At 39.6% G+C, this 23,740-nt stretch overlaps 1 protein-coding gene across 1 annotated transcript in view; it reads right to left on the reverse strand.

Annotated features, from left to right (window-relative positions):
* Positions 1-3,597: 3,597 nt before the first annotated feature.
* The window catches only part of PLEKHG1 (pleckstrin homology and RhoGEF domain containing G1), a 138,634-nt gene continuing 118,491 nt past the window's right edge, over positions 3,598-23,740 (reverse strand). Inside the window, exons 11-19 of the mRNA XM_063124550.1 lie at positions 22,703-22,789; positions 21,160-21,193; positions 18,746-18,841; positions 15,270-15,308; positions 13,978-14,000; positions 12,344-12,526; positions 9,695-9,811; positions 6,667-8,320; positions 3,598-4,950 (exon numbers count right to left, since the gene is read on the reverse strand). Coding sequence (XP_062980620.1) covers positions 3,887-4,950; positions 6,667-8,320; positions 9,695-9,811; positions 12,344-12,526; positions 13,978-14,000; positions 15,270-15,308; positions 18,746-18,841; positions 21,160-21,193; positions 22,703-22,789 — 3,297 coding nt within the window. The 3' untranslated portion in view covers positions 3,598-3,886. The remainder of the gene's footprint in view (positions 4,951-6,666; positions 8,321-9,694; positions 9,812-12,343; positions 12,527-13,977; positions 14,001-15,269; positions 15,309-18,745; positions 18,842-21,159; positions 21,194-22,702; positions 22,790-23,740) is intronic.

The following is a 23,740-nucleotide window of genomic DNA, read 5'->3' on the forward strand; positions in this document are numbered from 1 at the left end:
GACGGATGGTTGTCCAGCTGCCTCTAGTGTGGGAGAGCCCACGACCTCCCTAGGTAATTGGCTTCATGGTGGTATTGCTCTAACAGTCAGGAAATTTTTCCTTATGTCCAGCTGGAATCTGGCTTCCTGCATATATTTCCGCTTCTGAAGATGTGGGTGGGTAGAGAAAATAGGGGTAAAATATTTCACATTTTACCAAAAACCTCAGCCTAGTTCTGCCCTTGGGATTTGGGTGCGTGTGTGCGCGCTGATTGTATGGTTTGCCTAGGGTGTCCCAAGACTTGCTGGCAGCTAGTCTGGGTCTGCTCCTGGTTGTACAGTGAGAAGAGAATACACCAGTTGGATCCAAACTCCCTGTGGTTGGGACTTTCCTACTGGAGGAAGGGGGACAGGTGATTTTAACTCTCCTTCCTGCAGCCCCTAGTCAAATTGCTCTAGAGGATTGAGAGCAGCATAGGAGATGCAGAGAGGAAGAGTAATCTCTAGAGGGGGTAGGTGGGGATCACCTATTCCTGCTTTAGCAGAAGTTTCTCTGGAATTTGGGCCGTCCTATGAAAATTCAGTTCCAATCCACTATCTTGTTTGTTTGCATATCCTAGACTGCTAATATATTTACTGCTAGCCCTTACAAACTGATTTACTGAGGCATGAGAAAAAGCAACATACACAAATCAGTAGTTGCAATGTGATGAATACTCTTGGTACTGCAGATTAAATACTGCATTAAAAAGATAGCATTTTTTCAGAATCATTTGCTGCAAACAAATAGTATTTATTTTTTCCTATGCAGCATTTACTTACATATTTTCAGGTTTGGCATGCTTTAAACTTTGCTTTTAAGCATAAAAAAAGAGAAAAGCTTTACTTAAGAAGTCTTCTACATGTTCATACATTTTTACATATTCCTTACAAAATGAGTCATGAAAAAGTGCAACAGAGGTTGTGTCTCTTACCAATAGAAAAAAACAAATGATATGCAAAAAATATGAAACACAGTGAGAATCCATCCAGACTAAGTGACTTCATTTTGAATTTTGTCCAGTAGTATAGTGCAGGTACTACCAACAAATACAGAATAGTAATACGTTAAAACACACACCAGTCTTTTAGAAGTAATATTGCAATGTTTAAAATAAAACTTTCAGATGTAGTCTACAAAAAGTAATAGAGGAGAGGTATACATCTCCAAAAGAAAAGATAAATCCACCTTAATGATAATAATGGGAAGCAATGGGTGTGCTGTGACCTGCCCAGTTTGCAGCACCCATCCATGCCATGTCTGCTGCAACCTTATTCTCTGCTCCTAAGTAGCTGTTTTCCATGCCGTGCCCCCCACATTATACTTTTTGTTGCTGTCCATTGCAATGAACAGAATAAATGTGCTCTGGAACATTCCGATGGGAAATTAGGTCTTTAAGCCCACAAGCTAACTTTTTGGAGTACCAAGAAACAGGTACTTTGGATGTGTATTAAACATAATCAAGATCTTTAAAAAATTAAACAGTTCCTTTGTCCAGGGTGTAACCAGAGTAAATTTAACCTAGATTACAACAATATGAAGAGATATGCATAAAACAATTCTAACGTCTTCAGAAAAAGGCATGGTATAGCCAAATGTTCATTGACCAAGTACATATGTAAAACTCAAACCAAATGAACGCTGGCATTCTTTTGCGATTTTAGCGTTATATTTTATTTTGCGATTTTGGCCTTATATTTTATAAAATCTAGATTATTATTATTTTTACTTGGGAGTATTCTTTGTAATTGGTATTTATTTTTTGGCAATGGTAATATTAGATATTAGCAACACAAGTCAAACTACCTATAAAGCATGAATTATATACAAGGTTTGTATCTCTTGATTCTTATCAAGAGCTGAAAACCACTATTCCCTTTACTTATACAAAAACAGTTTCTAGGGCTTACACGTGCGAATTTCATCTTCTCACTTCCCTGCCAGCAAGGCTAAAAGTACCAAACACATATTGATGTTTGCTCCTTACAAAGCTACAAATTATAAATTTCACTTGTCTCTACTGATTTATATTTCATTATTTTATCAGATTAACAAAATTCCTCTACCAGTACAAAGAAACTTACATGTGCCTATTGTTAATGCACTCAAATTGGTATTACTATTATTTACATTATTTTACTTATTAAATAAAACTATTTTCTAATTTTGTATCCACTTAAAATATCCCTCATTATTTTATGAGACACAGGTTACAGTCAACTCTTCTACTGAAAGCAGGACAGCCTTGTGCATAAGAAAAATTGAATTTATGGTCTAACACAAAGAAAAACCTTACTTTCTTGAAATAGTTCTTCAACAATGAAACAGCATTTGCAATATACATTTCAGAGCACTTCAGCAACTACAAATCCTTCAGTATTCATTTCAGTAGATGAGAATGTACATTTGTCAGGTGGAGGATTATGTTAAAACCATCTATAAAAGCAACTGCTGACATTTTAAAACTTATGCTACTGTGCTTTGTGCTAGAGCAGCCTTCTCCAACCTAGTACAATTTGGATGTATTGGACCTACAACTTCCAGGATTCTGGGAACTGTAGTCAAACACATCTGGAGACCACCAGTTTGAGCAAGGCTGTGCTAGAGTGAAGTGATGTACTGAAAATGGAAACAATGCTTACGAAAGAACCCCTTGATGCATTATGCTTTATAGTCATGTCACCGTTCATGTCCTTCATCTGAAAACTCGCTATACATCTTGTATTCACACAGTATTGTTTTCAGGTAATCCAAGCTAAAGCTGTGCATTGAAGAACATAATTCACAGCAGCAGTGGCAGCTCTTCGGGAGTTTGGTATCCATGGATATGGAACGTGTGAAGAGGCTATTGAGAACATGGGGTCTAGCTCTGCCTCCTAGATACCATTTATGCTGGCCATGTTGCCTGGTGAACAGATGATTGGTGCATAGAACTTCCTCCACAAGGATACATACCCTAATCAATTCATATCCTCACAAGATGTTCCCAATGCATTTACATATAGACATGCCAGCCACATATCGGCTGAGGGTCATGGGCAGCATTGTGGTGGCCTACAGGGGGTGGTGGGGTTAGCCCACACATTCTTGGTAACCCCATCATGCACTCAGTGCACATGGATTGAACACATGAATTGGGCTTCAATGTGATACATAGAAGACAGGATCTCCAAAATATGGAATGTATTTAGCATATTAAAAGAAAAGAAAACCAACATAAATTAAAATGAAATAAAAAATTTAAAGGGTTGGGAGTTCAAGATACTCTACAGGCTTGAATTAAAGGTGCTTTTGATCCCATAGTTTCTGTTTTGGTCTGTACCACAAGTGCACATTTTATTTATCAATGCTGCTTGGAAAGTGGGTTGCAGAAACAGAAGGAGGAAATTTTAAACCAATTGACACTTCAGTAAGCTTCAGTCTTACTGAGTATTTCATACCTCAGTTTACATAAAGGTAAGTAATCAAGTAAACCTTAGAGTACTCTTTATATAACAGCTACAGAGGATTTGCTGCACATTTTGCAGCATGTGTCATACTCCCACCCCCCATCACCACATTTTGTTCTTTTAGCATCTGACATTTCCACAAAATTCAGAATTCTGGCCTATGTTACTGGCTCTCATACACAATAATCGCCAAGATTTTAGCAGGGGTGGGGTGAGGAGGAAATGGATGGGAGGAAAGCCAGAAATCTACCTGCAATATAAAACCACATATTTACTCAACAGTGAAAAACCTGGTTACTTTTTCTCAGAAGATGGTAGTTAAACACACACACTCTACAATATGCATTATGAGTACTGGCTGTCCTAGTATAACCTTTTTCACTATTAAGGTAGAACATTATATATTTTTTAGAAAATATCAAGCAAAACTACTTGAACTAAGACACTGAAATTTTTCCCTTAAGGATTGGACAATATTCTGCTGATTAGGAGATGGCACTCTCCATAAGTAGTCATTCAATTTATCTGAATCACTACATGTGCTCAGGAAAGAGTCTGATGGTTTAGCAGGAGCCAGGGTCATATTTTTGCCACTGTGAGTTTCTGGAGGAGTAGAATGTGCATTTATTTTTGAATCCATGAGCTTTGTTTGGTTATAGAAAGTCTCTAAATCGGATTCTTCATCTTCAGATTTGATTTCAACATAGTCATCCTCGTCCCCTTCTCCGTCATCAGTGTCTTTGAAATTAGAAAAATAGTTCTGGGTAGCTATTTGTGCATTTGAGGGCAAGTTTCTGTTAACTCTTAAAACTTTTTGTGAGTCTTGCAGAATCATTTCTGATAAATTCTCTGGGACCTGCGTTGTCCCATCACATGTTGCAAGGCCTGGAGGTGTGCCTGGCACCGATTCTTGACAGTGGTCAGAGAGAAAGTTTCTGTTGGAATGCAACTGCTTCTTATGCATTTCAGGTGGATAATTCATTGCTCCCCCAGACTTGCTGACCACAACTGAGGAAGATGACTGTGACCTGTTGTATATTTGTGGCTTTGCACTGCTTTCTCTTCTCCCTAAAGAGTTGTAAATGTGGCTGTGCTGCAAGTTCTCTTTGTTAGGCTGACTTATAATAGCACTCCACCTTTGTGCAGGAACATGTGGGTGAAGAGGAGTCTGAAGGGAAGGCACTGAGCAGGCCGCTGGCAACTGTCTCATGCTCTGCTTTGCACCCATCTCTGAAGAAGTTTTGGACTTCAAGTGTGGGATATCTGGCCAAGGAGAGAAGTCTGAGAGTTCTCCATTACTGTATGTTGAGTGCAAAAACCAGTCTTCAGCTCTTAAGCATTCGGCAGCTAACTGAGATGTCGACACTGGTGAGGAATACCTTACGTTAGATGGTTCCTGAGAACTGACCTTTTGTGATTTGGGTGAGGTTTCCCGAAAAACAATCTGATCATAGAGCTGTGAATATTCAGCAATTCTGGCACCTGAAAAGGAAAGAAATAACAGATATGGCTAATACAAAAAATTATAGACATATTGAATAGTCTAAAATGAAAGTGAAACTTGAAGGCAAGCAAGGGTGTTTTTAGATAAAATCCTACTATGATTATTCTTAAGTAATTCCGGCTGATTTTAATATTACTGCCACATATCAGCTTGCAATCTTAGCCATATTTTCCACCCTACTACAGCCTTATTCATGTGGAGAGCAAGCAATGGTGACAGACTCTGACCCAGCTCCCACTGTAACATCCCCAATCACAGAGGTTCCGAATCATGGAGAGAGCCAGGCTGTCTTATTTCTTCTACAACTGTATCTATTCTCCAGGAGGCCTGTGGAATTCAGAAGTTCTCCATCATATCCCCTAGGATACAGAGGATATCAGCTGGCCACCAGTTCCTAAGCTACCTCTGTGTAACTTCTCCAAAGATAGAAGCAGTACCTCTCTCTCCAAGACACGTGCACAGCTGAACATGGGAACCTAGGAATTTTGGTATCATAAGTCAGGGGTGGGCAACATCCTTTGGTCTGAGGGCCACTTTTGAAGTAGGGCAATTAGTTGGGGCCCCACACATCTAAAAGGAGGGCAATCAGTGTAGATCTTCCTTATTTTTCCTTATTATATTCCCTTAATTTCCAGTTTGTTTCTACTGTAGCCTCCATCCTCTTGTCTCATCCACTTTCAATACTTTGTATGCTGTTCTGTAGCTGTTAATCATAACAGTAGTGCCTCTATCAGTTGACTGGATAGAGGCAGACAATGAGAGGAGGTTGGAGTGTCCCTCTGTACCATAGTGCCCTATGAGATGATAAACCAGAGCATCTCTTAAAAGGATGAGACAATGGGATGGCAGGAGAAGAGATTCCCATGGTTTTACTTGGGGTGGGGTTGACAGACAGAAGAGGTAGCAAGACCATGTGAGAAGCAGACAAGAAGAGGTAGAACTGGCAGCTGCAATTTCAACAGTATTAAAAGCTGCAGTTTTGCTCAGGAAGGAGAGAAGAGATAAACTCAGAAACTGGGATTTCAGCAACAATTCAGTCGTGGTGGAAGGGACACATGGCCATCAATGGCAGCATGTGGCCTGTGGGCTGCATGTTCTTATCCCTGCCATAAGTACTACTTTAGTTTGCTCTATGGTTAAACAGATCCTGCCTCTGCTCAATATAAAATTCTTCCATTTTACAAAGTTTAATTTCCTGTATTAATACCAGAATGTCACGGAATAAAGCAAAAGACTATTGCAGTGATTCTTAGCTTTACTTCAAGCAAGCATAAGCAAAATTGCTGACCAATATATTTTATCATATTTATATCAATATAAGTAATAAAAGTTGGTGGTTCTCAAATGTAACCCACTCAGTCACAGCCTTCTCCATTGACTTAAGTGGTATATGACTTTGCTATGGCCATTCCCATGACCGCTGAGCATCCTGTGGCCTTATCTATGGCCACAATTAAGGAATAGTTTGAGAATAATTGGTTTAAACCTGCTAATTCTAAGCTAGTAAAAGTAAACAATTTTAATCATTATGAAAGAACAAATGGTATACAAGTATGAATTATATTTTACTCAGTTAAATTTAAGGAAATGTTGACCAAATGGTGGACTGTAAATATGAGCAGAAGTCATAACATTCAAAGTATTCAATCGATAGATGTAATTATAAGAACGAGGGCAAAACATTGTGAACATACCAATGGCAGGGCCCCCTTGTTTCTTCTCTTCCAGAATGGCTGCTAAATCCTTGTGCCTTGATTTCTGTTGCTGGCTAAGATGTTGCTCTTGCTCTGGGCTTTTTACTTTCAAAAGCTGATTTGCCTTCTTAATTTTTTGGCTGTACTGTCTTGCCATCATGAAGACCCGATTCTTTGTTTTATCCACAGCATCCAATTCACTTTCAGCATTCTCTGCATTTGCACTGCACAGAATATTATTGGCAGATTCATAAAGGCTATCTACGAAAGCCATCTCATTGGAGAGTGAAGTTCTGTTTAGACTTACCAGTGAATTTGCTTTACATGAGGCTGCTTCTTCAAACCTAAGGTTGGATTCACTTAACCTGGCTACCTTGTTGAGCAAAGTTTTGGGGAATACAGGCGTTTCTGGCAGTGCGAGAGTGGGCAGTGAATACTCTACATCTTTATTTAATTCAAAAGTAGTTCCAGTAGATGTGTTATTGTCTATGTCATCTTTGCAGACAGGAAAAGCTGCAAGGACATGATCGCGTGTCTTTTCTTCATTCTTCTTGATATAATTCTCTAAGTCATTCCAGATTTCATCTACTTCCTCTGATAATTTATCTGCAGCAGACTTGTGAGAGTGTGAGTCAGAGTTTGAGGAGCTATCCACTAAGCTCAAATAGTCATGGTCTAATGGAACATAATGATATGGATTTTCATCTTCACTGAATTGGAGGCTTTCTTCAGAAACAAATTTTCGGAGATGATCACAACATGCAAAATCTGTTTCCAGACCCAGAAAACTTCTCTTTTTGGAACCCTTAAGGCTATCACACTTGAAATTCAGCTTTGGGAGGACTATGGTATCATAGATGTTTTCCTCACTGATCCTTAGATCGTGAGAGCTTGCAGGTGGAGTGCCTCTACTGGGAATAGTTTCATTCCTGTTTGGAATGAAAGTCCTGCAATGAGATCCTTGTCTTTTCTTGAAAGTAACTTCTTGGTCTTGAGTCTCATAGAGTGAGTCTCTAGCTGACCCCCGGGGCACATAGTCGGACTCTTCCCTCCGAGCCAGACCCATTTGTTTCAAATCTTCAAAACTTATATTGTCATAGACATGATCTATGTCATCGATAGTCAGTTCTTCTGAAGATTCTGGATACACCTGCAGATTGTCCATGTTGCTGCGAGAATTTTTCATTTCATTCCAAGAAGCATTTTGACCAAGGTCATTTTTTCTGAATCTTGAACCAGACGGAGAAGTTTTACTTTCACCAGCACTGCTGGCTCTCCTCACAATTCTATGAGAATTAGAGCTGGAAATGTCACTTTGATGTCCTACATGCCAGCTGCAAGGACGGCCTGATAGGACCCTCTCTTCACATGCAATGGAAGCTAAATTAGATGTAGACTCTGATGGCACAAACATCTGATAATCATCTTCATCCTCTATGTTCTCTTGCAGAGGGCGACTGCTTGGGAACAAGGCTTGTCGAATCTGATGGTCTGTCCAGATGTTTCTTACTGCAGCTGTTCTTCCCAATATATTCACCATAAATGAGCCGTTTTGCATTGTGAACTGTCGAGATGGCTGACCACCTCCACTACAGGAAAATGAAAGCTTTGTATTCACTTGGGAAGCTGCTTCATCTGCAAGCTCTTTGGAGTTCTATGAAATTTTGAAATAGAACAAAATTTTAGTTTCTATTCTAACCAACATGCAGAATCATCATCAAAAATACTAATGGCAAGCTCAGTTCTTGAAGTGCTGGTCCTTATACAGCCAAGATGGCATCATCCATGCACAAGAGGGAGATGTCAGTATGTTCACAGGTACCCTAAAGGTTTGTAGTAGTACAACAATTATTGAGGGACAAAAACTTTTGCAGGGGCTGGGGGAGAACAGCCCAATGAGAATTGAGCATGCTGTGTGGGCACAGAATGCTGATTGATGTGGGTAGTGTGGTGGTGGTGGTGTGTGTGTAGAGAACAGAACATAGCAGGGAATGGAATGGAGTACCCTAGAAAAGGGTATGGCTCAACAAGAGCACTCCACACACTGCACTTGTTTTATCAATATACATTCTAGCACAGAGTTTAGAAATTCTTGGCCTATGGGACACAGCAGTACAAACAGGAGCAAGAGTTACAGTCAGGCTTTCATTCATCAACTTGAACACTTCGTTTCATATCAATTTGCCAATGCTAAGATCATCCAGTGGATGCCTTTCTCCAATATACTGTCTCCATCAGAGGTGAGGCTTACACCTACAGGGGAGAGGGTTTCTTGGTAGTTAAAGCTCCAATTATCAGCCCCTAAGGAGGTTGGGTTGTGTGAACAGTGCTCCCTTTTAAGCACTAGACATAAATGTTTTTATTCAACCAGGCATTAAAAATAGCAATACCATATTTTTTTAAACTATTAATAGTAGTATTATCTACAGATTGTTTTGTTTGTATTGATTTTGTATTGATTATTGTTACCTTGCTTGTTTTTAATTTTTGTAAACCACCTTGAAGTCATTGATAAATGGCAGTATATAAATATTATATTTAAAAGTTTCAGGGAAGCTGTGTCTCATCCACCATCTGTTACTGGTTTAGCTGCCTGATATGCTGATTTTAATGCCTACCCTTTCAACAACTGCCAGACCAGACTAGCGTAACTCCCTTGGCTGATGGATTCCCTGGACCTTGCCGTATTCTTGGCTAGCTGAATACCCTTGCATTCTACTTAAACTGTTGCCTGCAAGATTCCTTGCCAGGCCTATTTACCAGTTGTCCATCCAGTGGAATGCCTATGAATCATTTTAGCTACTCCAATTCATCTGAGCAGAATTGCGCCAGAATTGGACTGTGTGTATGTCCAATGTTACATACACACAGTCAAATTTCCTCATAGCAGCTATACTGTCTGATCCTTTCTCCACACCTGTAGTTACAAGACAAATTAATATTCCATAACCTAGGGAGTAAGATTTTTTTTATCCATTTGAAACATTATAACTTAGTTTTCCATAGGATTGTATAGCTTTTGAATTACCTGAATTTCATATTTGCTGAGATTAACACTTCTTCGTTTCTCAAAGTTTTCAGTAACTTGACTATTTAGTCTTTTGCGGCCTCCTTTTGTTTTTTGCTGTGAATTTTGTTGTGTGCTCTGCAGAAAAGAGGAATGGTTAGACTCTGATGCACAATCCTGTAAATAGAAAGGGCTTCAGACAACGTAGATAATTGTGTTATAATTTACAGGGGGAAAGGCTCTTTCATGACCTCTCCTAAGCTGACAGAGTTCAGTGAAAGTTAATAACATAGAACTTGTGTCACAGAAGACAGAATTTGCTTGTTACAGGGTAGATGGTGGGCTCTTAAAATAATATTCAGGGAATCACTGTTAATGAATATGCTAGAGGAGTTCCACAGGGCTCTATTTTATTACCCATGCTATTTAACATCTACATCAAACTGCTGGGAAAGATTATTGAGGGATGTGGGCACAGGTGTCACCAATATGTGGAAAATACCTAGCACTACCTCTCTTTTTCATCTAATACAGGTTCTGAACCACTGCTCAGGCAGGGCAACAGTCCAGAAAACCGAGACTCAATTCAGACAAGTTATAGTGTTTGTGGGTGGTTTGCCTGTCCAACGGAGTGGTGTTTACCTTGCTTTAAAGGGGATTGCACAAAGCCTCCAAGGGCCAGATGGGGAACTTCTGTGGGCTAGATAAGGACCAGAGAGTCGCTGCTCCTGCTTTAAAAGATTTGATGCATCAGGTGTTCTTAGATCCATCACTGTCATGGCTTGTAGTGTCCTACACTGTGTGAAGAAACTGACTTTTTGTGAGATAACTGTTATGTGTTAACAGTAGAAGGAAAAATGTGTGTCTTTTACTAGAGACTTGTGCCTGAGGAATGATACATTGTAAATATGATTTGCAGGTAGAGTGGCAGTTACTGTTATCATTGAGAAGGAAATATGAGGTCAAGCTTCTTTCTTATATATAGCATGGCTGGATAGAATTTGATCCCATTCTGATTGGAGAAAAGCTAAACATTCCAAAGATGCCTATTGGTCCTGACTTTGAGCAGAAGTGGTGTGATGGAATGTTGACCACACCAAAGCTGATTCTGCCAGTACAGGAACATATAAGGAGTTGTTGAGAGGCACCTGGAAGAGTTTTGTCTGAGTTGTTTGCGTTTTGTCTGGATGAGGTTCATCTGAGAGTTTCATCAGGGAAGAGTGGTAATGGAAGAGTGTCTTCAGGAGGGGTTGAAAGTATGAGGAAGACTGCAGCAGCTAGAATGAGAAGCCAAGCTGGAAGCAGGCAAAACATAAGAAGGACAGCAAGTACAGAAAGGAAAACTCCAAAAGCAATCTTCAAGAAGACCCAAGGCCTGAGTAACAGCTGGAGGCCTGAAGACAGAGCAGCTGCTAGACTAGATTGAAGATTTCAATGGAACTCTAATAAATCATCATTAAGGGTCCTAGGTGGAATTCAGACCTTATTAGAATATCATACTGTCAGTAGAAGACCTGTGTGTCAACTAGGGTGGAGCTTGAAAACAATTGGCTTAAGTTTGGTTAGGGTTAGGAACTGTAGCTGATTACAATATTGACATAAATTATAAGCTTTCATGATTTATTTCTTTAAAATAAATATTATTTAAGTTTGTTCACTATACCTGTCCCCATGATCTGTCTGTCTCATGTATAACGATCTTAGGAAAGGGGGTCCTTTATAAAAGAGGTGTAGATTTATGGTGACAGCAGACGTGAATGGTGGGAAAACTTATATGGGGAATATCCATTTTGGTGTTAGTACCGGTGTGATTGCCCCAGTCAGAAGGGGCATTTCTCCATGAACTGATGCACCAACTATGACCTATGTGGACAGAGATAGCCTTGCAACAGTTATTCATGCTCTGGTCCTGTTTAGATTATTGTAATGTGTTTATATGTGGGGCTGCCACTGAAAATTATCTGAAAACTTTTGATGATTTTGTAAAAATATTTACTATGTATAAATATACACAAATGGTAATGTGCAAGGATTTTTGGTAGGATGGAGGTGGCACAGTAAAATGAAGAAGGCAAGCCTTCCTCTTTGCTTTCACATCTCTCCTCCTTCCTTCCATGTTCTGTCTATCTCAGATTTTCTCCCTATCTTATTCCTCCCACCCCCTTGCTCTTTCTCCCACATTCTCTTCCCTGTGCCCACATTCTCTGCCTGCCCACACATTCCCTATCACTTTCTCTCATCACAGTGGCTACCTCCTCCTTTGTTAAGGAGCAGCAGGAAGTTTTTTCCAGAGAACTGATCCCTCCCTTGTGAGAACAGCTCCCTATGGAAAGCACTTCCTCCTAGTCTACCTGAGGCAAGCTCAGGGTGGCAGGGGAGGGGTTGTTTGGCAGCGGACAGGGAATACCAATGTTCAAGACCCTCAGAAATCCCCATTATATGCCTTCAGTGACTATATTTGGTTAATGAAGTTTAAAAATAAATATTCAGAGAATCTGTCAAAGTGAAGACGTTAATCATAATTTGGGACGATGTACCTAACACAAAAATACTCACTATTTACAAATCCTTTTAAGTAGATATATTTGATTCTCCTCACTGTACCCAATTATAAATGTATGGCTCGTGTACGTATCTTTCCTGCCCCCCTCCCCAAAACAAGGAGGTTACCTGTTCAGTCTCTTCCTCATCATCGGCATCAGTCTGATCTGTACCACCTGGGAGGGCATTATCCTCTCGATCACTATAGACCACTTCATTGGAATCTAACTCTTTTCGATTCAATGAGAGTTTTTTCCTGGGACTGAGGAGAGCTTCAGCCTGAGATAACAGGGCTCCTTCAATACTGATCCGCTTAGGAAGGAAGTGTTAATGTTAGATTAATAAGCATTCCATTCAGGTGACCAGATCCCAACCATCGCGATTCAAGATCCTAACAATGGCACTTTTCTGGTGCATTCTCATATGGACATGGGGTGGTTAATGCAGTGAAGACATTGGGGCTATTCACACAATATGCTAACCCACATTCAGTGGTTGAGTGTGGGTTGTTTTGAACTGTGGTTTGTTTATTCAACTGTGGGTTAGCATGTTGTCTCAACGCAGCCAGGGTGGTTTGTTAACCACGCAGTGTGGCTTATTCATTTCCAACTGGCCACCTTGACAACCCATGGTTTGTTGTTGGGTTGTTAAGGGTGGCTAATAAGACACACTGCATGGTTAATAAGCCACCCTGGCTTCATTCAGACAACACGATAACTCACCTGTAGAAAATGTGCTGCATTCAGACATATTAAGCGACAGTTCAACAAATAACCCATGGTTCAAAACAACCCAGACTCAACCACTGAGCATGGGGTAGCATATTGTGTGAATGTATTCTGTCTCTGGTTTTAATCATCTCTCTCAAACACTCATTTACACACCTTATATTTCTTTGCATAATTGCCTTTTTGTCTGTTTTTCTTGTCCATCCTCCTTCACTACTTGATCCTTTTTATGTTGCAGATTTGTGCCATTGCATCCTTGCAAGCTTTCATCTAGACAGCTTTTTTATTTTGTCTGCTACTTTCTCATAGCAGAAACTGGGGATGGCTACTTCACAAATCCTGGGCCCAGCTGCTCCACAATCCTATTTCAATGTTCTCCCTCTCCTCCTTTTTTCCTGCAAGCTTGATCAAATTCATTGAGGCATGTATGTATTTTTTAAAAACAAATTAAAACTTGAGCGTGTAATTTCAAGATAGAAACGCAGAAGCATAGGAAAAATGTATGACTTGCTATCAGAGCACTGAGTGAACAAAGTCAAATGAAATGACAGCAGATGAACATGTAATGGCATTACTTCTTAGCCTTCTGTTCCAATGGTATTTGCCCATCCTTTCGCTTTGTGTGCTCAAAAGCAGCCCTACCATGATCTAAGATGGGTGGCAGATTTGAGGTTCCCATTAAGTGTGGCAGGATGAAAGACAGGCATACCTACCCATGGCACACAACCATGTTTTTGCACATCTCTTTTCATTTTAATGGGGCCTGCACAGGAGAACTTCCTGATGGGTCGTGTGTGTGTGTATGATCAGCATGGATTTTTTACCTCAAGCATCAAAACATTTTATGCCAGCCCTATGTCTCTTTTCCAGATGTGCTTCATAGCAGGGGGGAAAGACTAAGACAACGAAAGCCACCAGGTGGCAGGCAAAGATAGGAATTATTAATGGCAACAGCAAAGTACTATATTCCAGATCTAATTCTTTTAAAACACTTCCAATCCATCTGGGGGAAGGGGGAAGAATGATATTGTTTACCTTTTGCACATCTGGATCCATTTCTGAAATTGGAAAAACAAAAGCAAATACTAAGTATCATGTAGTACAACTAGGATGTTCTGCATTTATATTTACAATGTGAAACACTGTTTTGTAAGGCTGGACATTCATGCTTAAGGCTAAAATGCTACTTCCCCTAAAAGTAAGATTTAATACAGGACGTTTTATATGAGCATAATCAAATGATAATGAAGCAAATCTAGGACTCAGTCAAAAGGGGAGGCACTTTGTGAAAAGTTTCTTCTCTGTGGTGAAACTGTCTTACCTTTGAATGATTTTTGGGCCCATTTTTCACTTGGGGTTAAAAGAAAGGGGCAGTTGCTTCAGAAAGGGGCAGAAAGAGCCAGTGTGGGGGCTGCTGCTCTCTCCTTTCTAATAACTTCTAGAGGGAAAGGAGGTGAGGTGATCACCAAGAGGCAAAGTGAGCCAGTGAGGAAGATGCATCTTAGCACAATACTCTCCTTGAATGGCCACATCTTCCTTTGTTTGCTTTCCTTCTTTCTTTCTTAAAAGGAAAGAATAAGGCTTTTTCATGGATTAAAACCACTTCATTATCCAAAAAAACCTATCTTCAGTTTACAAGTAATCAAATACACATAGACAGTGATTGATTGGTTGATTGATTGTAAAGGATGGAGCCAAAAGGGCATGAAATGCAAAGGAAGCATAGTAGGCCTCTCACAGATCTATGTACAGCGAAATGTATATAAGATAAGGGTGTTCCAATTCAAGAGCTGTCACAGGCAACTAATTGTTCTTGCTGTGCTAACCTGAAAGGACGCGTTTCTGCAATGTGAAAGGTTGTATGAATGCACAGCCAACTACTCCAAGAACCATAGTTACAGGTAAGCAACTTGTTCTTATTCTTGTTCCCAGTATTGATAAAACTACAGAATCTGCAATGTGAAAGATGATGATTCCCAGAATTGATAAGAACACAAATTTTGTTGAATCTGAATCCAACAAAATAAAATGTGCAAATAAATTCTAGTTCAATGGTTCCATGTTGTAGCTTCCTTTGACAGTCCTTTTGGAGAAGTATTGTCATGGAAGTGTCCTGGGAGACTGAAATGAGTTTTCCTACTCATTTTTTTTAATGTTGCCATTTGTTTATGTTAAGATTTGTAACATTTTTTTTTTGCTACATATGTGACATGGCTATCCCATGGAATGTTTTTAATTACATTGATTTAATCTTACACTTAAATGTGTTGCATGTCTTAATACTTATTAATAAAATACATTCCATATTTTGATAGTATGTAACTTACCACTTGGTTTTATAATTTTATGGGCTCTGGATGAAGGTTCTGAATGGGGAAAAAACCATTAATTAATTAATTTAATGCATTTATACCTCTTAATCCACAAGATTATATTATAAAAACAGCATACATAAACCAACTATAAAGAATAGCAGCAATAACCTGAAACCCTCTCCCCTAGCCCCCACCCCCACCCCCACCGCAGCACCTCTTCCACACCTCAGAACTTGAGGGAACAGCCCTGAACTTCCAGTTCAGAAGTGAATTTGATTGGCAGTATTCAATTGTAATTGCCCATTTGGATGCTGGTCAATGTCAAGCAAATACGGTCTACAAATAGGGCTTAGACCATAGACATGTAGAAGTAATTACTACACCTCTCTGCATCAGGATCCCACCACCCATGAATCAACCCTAGATGGTTAAAACGTGCTGTCTAAAAGTTCCAAGAACAAAGCAAGGCAAGCCATGGGGAAGGGAGCTACAAAAGCCTTGGTGCTACCATGGAAAAGGCACACATTTATTTAAGACATTTATACCCTTTTCACGGGATCCATCGGACTATATTGTAAAAACAGACATAATAAAAACAATAGCATACATATACCAACTACAAAGGACATCTGCCAGCACAGATAAAAGACCGCCGCCCACTGCACTTCTTAAATGACCTGACTGTACAGGTAGTACGGGAAACAAGAATATTCCAGGCAGAAATCACTGTACAAAGCTGGCTACATTTATGGACCAAGAGAGAAGAGAAAGTGTCCTTATGTGATTAGTATAGTTGAGCTTGTGAGGGAACAGAGGAAAGTCTCTCAATGCCATTTATCTCTACAGCAGAGACTGGCTTCTTAAGCTACTATGCTTGGGAGGATCAGACAGGCAGAGTGAAGGAAGATTGCCCCTGACCACCCTTCAACCCTCATACCAGCACTTATGTCATCTGCATGGAACTGGGACATGGCTGACCTCTAGGCCATCAGCTCTAACCACCATAGCCAATAGTAAGTGTTTATAGGTGTTGTAGGCCAAAACAACTGGAGAGCTACAACTTGCCCATCTGCGCTCTAGGCAGACAGGTCAGATGAAGGTCTATGAGGCTAGAAGGACAGGGTGCCCTTTCCCCCTGGGTGGCTTGTCTTCTGCTGGATAGCAATGCAGCCTCTCTCTAAGCCCAAGATGTCTCCACACAATGTTCTAAACAGGTATAATGGCGGGTGGCAGGACTGCTCCCTGGCTTTTCTTCTCCCATCAGGAAGAGGTAAACTATGCCGATCCTTTTGTGTCAGGGACACAGTCTGTATCAGTATGCAATCTCGTCAATGTCTTGCATAGCACCATCAGCAATGTACTGAACAAGTCTATGCTCTCTGGGGCTATTCCAGGGGGGACCTTTTTCTTTTTTTTGCATGACTACTTATATGATGAAATCAACATACTGCATTGTTGCAAGGAGCCTTCTAGTCCTAGATAAGAATCTATGTGGCTATGATAGTGCTAAGAGTTGTCATCCCTGCAGACACAGCCCACCTGATTTCCCATTATATTTATTTAGTGCAGTGACAGGATGCAGCAGAATTCACACCTGATTTGATCAAAGAACACAGGATACAACAAGCTATTACATATGTGCAAAACTATGCATATAATTAAACTATATAAAATATAGTGATACATTTCATAGTTGCTATGCCCAAAATCAGGCATAGTTATTAATATAGCTATTTACTGTTCTTTTGCAATATATGGATAGATTTGTCAGTTCTAATTTGTTTTTATTCTACCTCATCCTTGACTTTAGATTTTTTTTGATTTGCAAGTCCATGCAGAATTTAATGTTGTGAATAGGTTCTTTCAGCTGCACATTGTGTGCATACAAACGAACACACAGTCAGATTATTTAACATGGTTCAATATGCGTTGGTGAATGGGGCACAAAACTAGATTGTACATAGATCACAGTAGCAGGGGTTCGGGCAAAGGTTCTTACAGTGCAACCCTATACATGCCTACCCTGAAATTAGTCCCACTGAATCAAGGCGACTTATTCGCAAGTAAGTCAACAGGATAGCCTAACTGTGAAATGTAGATAACTGTCTTCCAGACCTTAGTATGAGGTCGGAGGCATGGGGCGGGGTGCTATCAGTACGCTGATGACACCCAAATATATTTCTCTATGCCTTCGACCACAACGTCAGCTAAGGATAGTGTGTCTCCTCTGAATGAATGCTTGGAGGCGGTAATGGGCTGGATGAGGAAAAACAAACTGAAGCTGAATCCAGACAAGATGGAGGTGCTCGCTGTCAAAGGCCGTAACCTAGGTTTGGAGGTGTGTCAACCGGTTCTGGATGGGGTTACACTCCCCCTGAAAGACTGTGTTCGCAGCTTGGGGGTGCTTCTGGATCCGTCGCTCCAAACGACAGCCCAGATAGATACGACGGCCAGGAGTGCCTACTATCAGCTTCGCCTGATACGCCAGCTGCGCCCCTTCCTAGAGTTGGAAGACCTAAAGACGGTAGTGTACACACTGGTAACTTCGAGGCTTGACTTCTGTAATGCGCTCTACATGGGGCTACCTCTGTGCCTAGTCTGGAAACTTCAATTAGTACAAAATATCGCAGCCAGGCTGGTCACTGGTACACCTAGGGGTGACCACATTACACCAGTTTTAAAATCTCTTCACTGGCTGCCGATTAGTTTCCGGGCGAAGTACGAAGTGTTGGTTATTACCTTTAAAGCCCTACATGGTTTGGGTCCAGGCTACCTGCGGGATCGCCTTCTCCTGTACAATCCGCCTTGCACACTCAGGTCCTCTGGGAAGAATCCACTTCAGCTAGCAAAAACTAGATTAACAACTGTTACCCAGAGGACTTTCTCTTCTGCTGCTCCCAGACTGTGGAATGGCCTGCTGGAGAAGATTCGTCAACTTGACAGTCTTTTAGAATTTAAAAAAGCAATAAAGACTGATCTATTCTGACAGGGCTATCCAGTGAAATTTTAGAATGTTTTCAGGATGTTTTAATCATGTACGGTATGTTTTAATTCGTTTTAATGTGTATTTTATATCATGTTTTTATGCTGTTTGTTTTACACTTTGAGTTGTTTTAGTTTTTGTGAACCACCCAGGGAGCTTCGGCTATTGGGCGGTATAAAAATGCAATAAATAATAATAATAGTAATAATAATAATAATAATGATGATGATGATGACCTATTAAATGTATAAATTACTTTGTCTAATGTTACTCTAATTGTGGACTGCTTAGTTTTGCATTATGATCAACTTAAACAACGATTTCAAGACTCAGTTTTAAATTTCCATATAATCCATATGTGATTTAATCTTTTCATGTAAAGCTCTTCAATCCTACTTATGTTTCTCATCCACATAAACTTTAAATAAAAGCATAATTGAAAGGTTTAATTTGGTGGAGTGCTGTTTTTGTTGTTGAAAAAATGGCAACAAGTTATTTTTATTACCTGATTTCCTTCTCATCCTCTGCGGGGTGATCCCTTCTTTTGAATTACTTGATGGTTTTATTTCTCCTTCTGGGCTATAATGAAATCCTGGGTGATCTGTAATAATAATAATAAAAATCAGAGGAACAATATTTAAATATTCTTTGACACATCCGGTCAGTCATTTGGGGTAAGGATTGCACTGTTCTATTTCTCTAACTTTGACCAAGAAATAGAACTCAGGCTATACAGATAGAAGCAGGCCTGGTTTTTAATGCCTGGGGTCACCTGGGAAGAGGTTTAGATTGCTTGCTCACTTGTCCCCAAGATAACTCCTTGATTTTCTCTCATATTACTGAATGGCTTCCCCAGGATTGGCCCAACCATTAAGGGAAACTTGGCAGCTGCCTAGGATGCCAACACTCCACAGGTGCCTATCTCAGCAAAGTAAATGAATTGCAGCTAAATGTCCACACACTTTTGGAGACAGAACCCACAGGCAACTTAGCAGCTCATTCGCTAGGTAATATTGAAAATGAAATAGAAAAGATGATAATAGTTTAGTCATCTTGATCTTCCTTGCTCTTGAACATCTAATGAGTTATTGTTATGCTACTCTGCATAAAAGACAGTACAACAGCAGAAAAAACTTTCATTTGTCAAGACTAGTAGATAACTTTGATCCAACCTATGGCCCATGTTTGCCATTCACTCATGGAGGGAAGCATAGAAAACCACACTTAGGAATACTGTGGCCAAAACCAGCCATTATCCCACAGGAAGAAACATTCTCTCTCAGTATCAGAGGCAGTAAGCCTGCATACAGTAGTTGCTGGGGAACATGGGTGGGAGAGTGCTGTTGCATCGTATCTTCCTTGTGGTCCCTGGTCAACAGCTGGTTGGCCACTGTGTGACCTAGATGGACCCTTTGTCTCATCCAGCATGGCTCTTATGTTCTCTCTCTGTGATTACCCATTTCAAGGAATTCCTGCAATATAAAAGCTTTCTCTATATGCCCACACAGAGCCAGCAGCACCTTTCATATAATTTTAATAGTTCTCAATGTCAAATTCAGAAATTAATTTAATAGGCTTTTAAGGAAAACATTAGTTTAATTGAAGTTCTACTTTATTTTTGCTATGGTGAAAGCTTAGTCATTCACATTCAGTAGAGTACAATGATGCAATTACATAATAATAGCGTTCTGAAGCACGTTGACATCATGTGGTGCAGACAAACAGCAGTAGTGGCGATGCAGTGTGTCATTGGAAGATGGGACATAAAAGAAGATGAGGGCAAAACCCTTTATGATGGTTTCGATATGTAAAAAAGGTAGCCCAATTATTGAGGGGTGTTGACACAGCTTTACTAGCATGAACTCACCCTATTTTACAGGTCAATGTGCCACAACGAATAATATCCTATGGCAGCATTGGTGAATAGAAATCATTTGTACTATTGAATGCTTTTTGTTCCATTGGCCAATTTTGATTAATACTGTGTGATATCCTGTTGGTAATAGTTACACTGGAGTGTTTACCTTACTGAATAGAACTAATACTAACAGTATTAATCATAACTGGCCAATGGGCTTATTTACACAGTTATTGACAAACAAGTCTAGAAAACGGAGGTGAAGTTTCTATTCTAATATGTGAAAATTAGATAATAAATGCAGGATTGTATAAAGTTGGTGAACAAAATTTTCAACCTGTGGCAGTGACCCATTTTATAAAGTTTGTAATACAAACTCAAGTTTTCATATGACTCTGATGCAGGCCTTAATAGGTTCAGCTTCTGCAGTGTCCTAATAAAACTATCTGTTTGAAATAGGAAAAATATTTATCATAGCTTGCTTTATTTTGTTATTTGCAAGTGCACAGTCATCATATTTCTAATGTTCTTCCTTGAACAGCTGCTGAGAAAGGCATTTTGCTAAACCCAGTTCAGTCTTAACACTGCTCCTAATTTTTCAAACTCCTGAGTAAAAAATTCAGAAGGGGCAAAGGTCGTTAGACCTAATTCAATTATGATGATGATGATTCTCAAGTTATAGAAATCATATACTTTATTTTCCACAAAGTTCACAGTACATTAATTATGTGGGAATTATTTGTCCCAGAACAACAAAAATATATAATATGACACATTTGCTCTATTATGAATGTCTTCTGTTGTTCTTTGGATGCATTGATCATTAACAGAGTTGAGGTTGAGGGGCAATAATATACCTAAGGCTACTGAAGCAAAAAAACACTATATGGAATACATATAAAAGCCTTACCCACATCTTTATTCAAAAGATCTAATCCAGGACCAGAAAACATGAAAACTAATATTGTTGTATCATGTTGGCTACTACATATTTTCTCCCTCTTACTATTTATTTTCCCTAGTTTAAAAGAATAAAAAGCAAATTGTTTAAACATACTTACAGATAGCATCCATTTCAAGAATTGCTTGCTTGGCCTGAAAAAAACCAAATAAACATTGTGCATAAACAGTATGAATTCCAAAGACCCCAATACATATAACTAATCACAACACTAAATATTCATTTATCTTTGACTCAGAGAACCAGAGATTACTTTGACAACTGTATGTGCCCCAAAACAATGTTTGTCAAGAAAATGTGAATGCAGGGGAATGGTGGGTGGGTGCTTCTCTTGCCCAAAATACTACCCCCCACAGGCCATTTTTCATCAGTCAGTCTTATTTCTGGTCTTGGAGTAAAAATATATATCTTAAGAACAGCCTTGGGAGCATTTGTTGTAGAAAATCAGTATGTTGAAGAAACTGTTCAGCACTCACCACTTGTCTACTCATTCTCCCCTGAAAATGCTTCCTCTGATGCTATATTAGCATTATCAGGTAAATACAAGATTGGGAACACTCACAAATGGGGTGATCTGCACAATTGCTGCAGCCCAGCGTGGCTTATTTAAGCCATGGTAGGTTGCAGCGAGTGTCAGCTGACCTTTTGAATACTCAAGTGTTAGGTGGGACCTGGCAAGGGTGGCTTATGCGAACTCTAAAGCCCATGAGTTATGTGAGGGCTAACATACGCTGCATTGATAAGCCATGGCATCTGCCCACCATGGCTTGAATATTCAAAATGGTGGCCAACCCACACTGCAACGCACCATGGCTTAATTAAGTCACTGTGGGCTCCAGTAATCATGTGAATCAAATCTGTGGGTACTATACACAACTCTCACTCCGACTAATCAACATTATTTTAAAATCCAGGAGAAGGATTCTGGGCTCACAGAAAGAACCTAGCTTCCTGGTCCAGCTCTGAGGGAAATGCTGTGTTTCAGGATCTCAAGGGGTGTGTGCTTTTATATTGTATTTTATGTCTTGCTTTTATACTGTTTGTTTTATACTTTGAATGGTTTTAATTTCTGTGAACCGCCCAGAGAGCTTCAGCTATTGGGTGATATAAAAATGCAATAAATAAATAAATAAATAAGGGGGGGGAATGGTGTTCCTTCAGAAGTGCTTCAAATCTGGGTAAATAAGGAGAGGCAGTAATAGGCAGGACTGCACCCCAACATGGACAATGGTTGCTGCTTCATTAAAGATTACCATGCTTATTTTACATGCATTAGGTTCAGTCCAAAGCTTGAAGTACACATGTGGAGTTGCTATGCAAGCAGGCTTCTTCAGTGACTCAGTCTGAAAACAGTAGGAATACCAACACTGGTCAACAGGGAAGTGCTTGTTTTTGCAAGGGCTTTATATATGTACACAAATTGCATTGTGTTTAGTGGTACATTTGGAATCATTGAGTATATAGGACAAAGCTGATGTAATAATTAATTTTTTAAAAAATCATTTGCACATCATTATATAAAAAATCCAAACCATATATGTCGACATTTATTCCCTAATAAGGCAAGTTCCAAGATAGTGTACAACAAGCCTGCATGACTGGAGATGTAGCTCTGCTATTTTCCACTAGGTGTTGCACATTACCTTAGCTGGGATTTTGGCTGGGTGGTTTTCTAGAATTAATCGCTTCAAGTGAAGAATCCAAAGACGCTTATCTTGTTGTGATTTAGCCTGTTGTAAAGTGACAAGAACGCAAAAAAGTTAGGGCTAAAGTTGGCATGAAGGAAGAAACGGCAGTGGAGATTCAGTTCCTTTCTGAGAAAAGCTATTCCTCTTTGTCTCTTCCCCTTCTACAAGGTACTTAAGCCATTCCTTTGCAGATGTGCAATCACAGAGCAGCATAAGAATTACTTTCGGATAACCAGTTCTTTCTTTTGTTTGTCCTGAATCTCCCACCAATCAGCTTCATGGAATGACTGTGGGTTCTAGTATTCAAACTACATAAATAGATATGATTTCTAAATTGATCTGCTGAAAGAGAAGGCTCCAGTCTACGGCTGGCAGTTGTCTGCAGCCAGTAATGCTAGGCAGCAAAGTCATAACCCAGAATACTGTGACGCCATGTTTAAATACATAATTATTCACCCATATTTATTTAAATATATAATTCTAAAACAACATTTGAATTTGCCTTAAAGTCTAACAGAAAATTATCCTGTTCTTTGAACCCTCCTGAATACCCAATCGTCTACACTTCCCCAAAACCAATTCCATCAATTATTTTACTCTCTTAGTGGTGCTTCCAGAACACAATATGTGTTTCTAAATTAGCCTGTGGTTTCTCCCTCATGCTCCCTAATGAACTGAGAAACCTTTTTCAAAATAAAGTGAAGTAATAGATTTCTGACACATCAAAATTAGTTTCAGGCACAAGAACAGTTTTCTAAGCTCAACCGTTTTCATATTTGTCTAATCCTCACGAGGCAGGGATCAAACACAAGCTTAGTATCTTAACATCAACGTCAGTTCTTGCTGTATGACTGTATTTCACTCCAAAATGGGGGCAAGGACCTATAGGATCAGACTAGATAGTAGAAAATATCTAGTACAAAACTTGGAAGTGCATGATGCAAACTACAATGACAGTTCATGGGTTACATATCAGGAGAAGCATTCCCTTAA

The sequence above is a fragment of the Elgaria multicarinata genome, chromosome 4 (assembly GCF_023053635.1).
Source record: "Elgaria multicarinata webbii isolate HBS135686 ecotype San Diego chromosome 4, rElgMul1.1.pri, whole genome shotgun sequence".
Classification (NCBI taxonomy): Eukaryota; Metazoa; Chordata; class Lepidosauria; order Squamata; family Anguidae; genus Elgaria; species Elgaria multicarinata.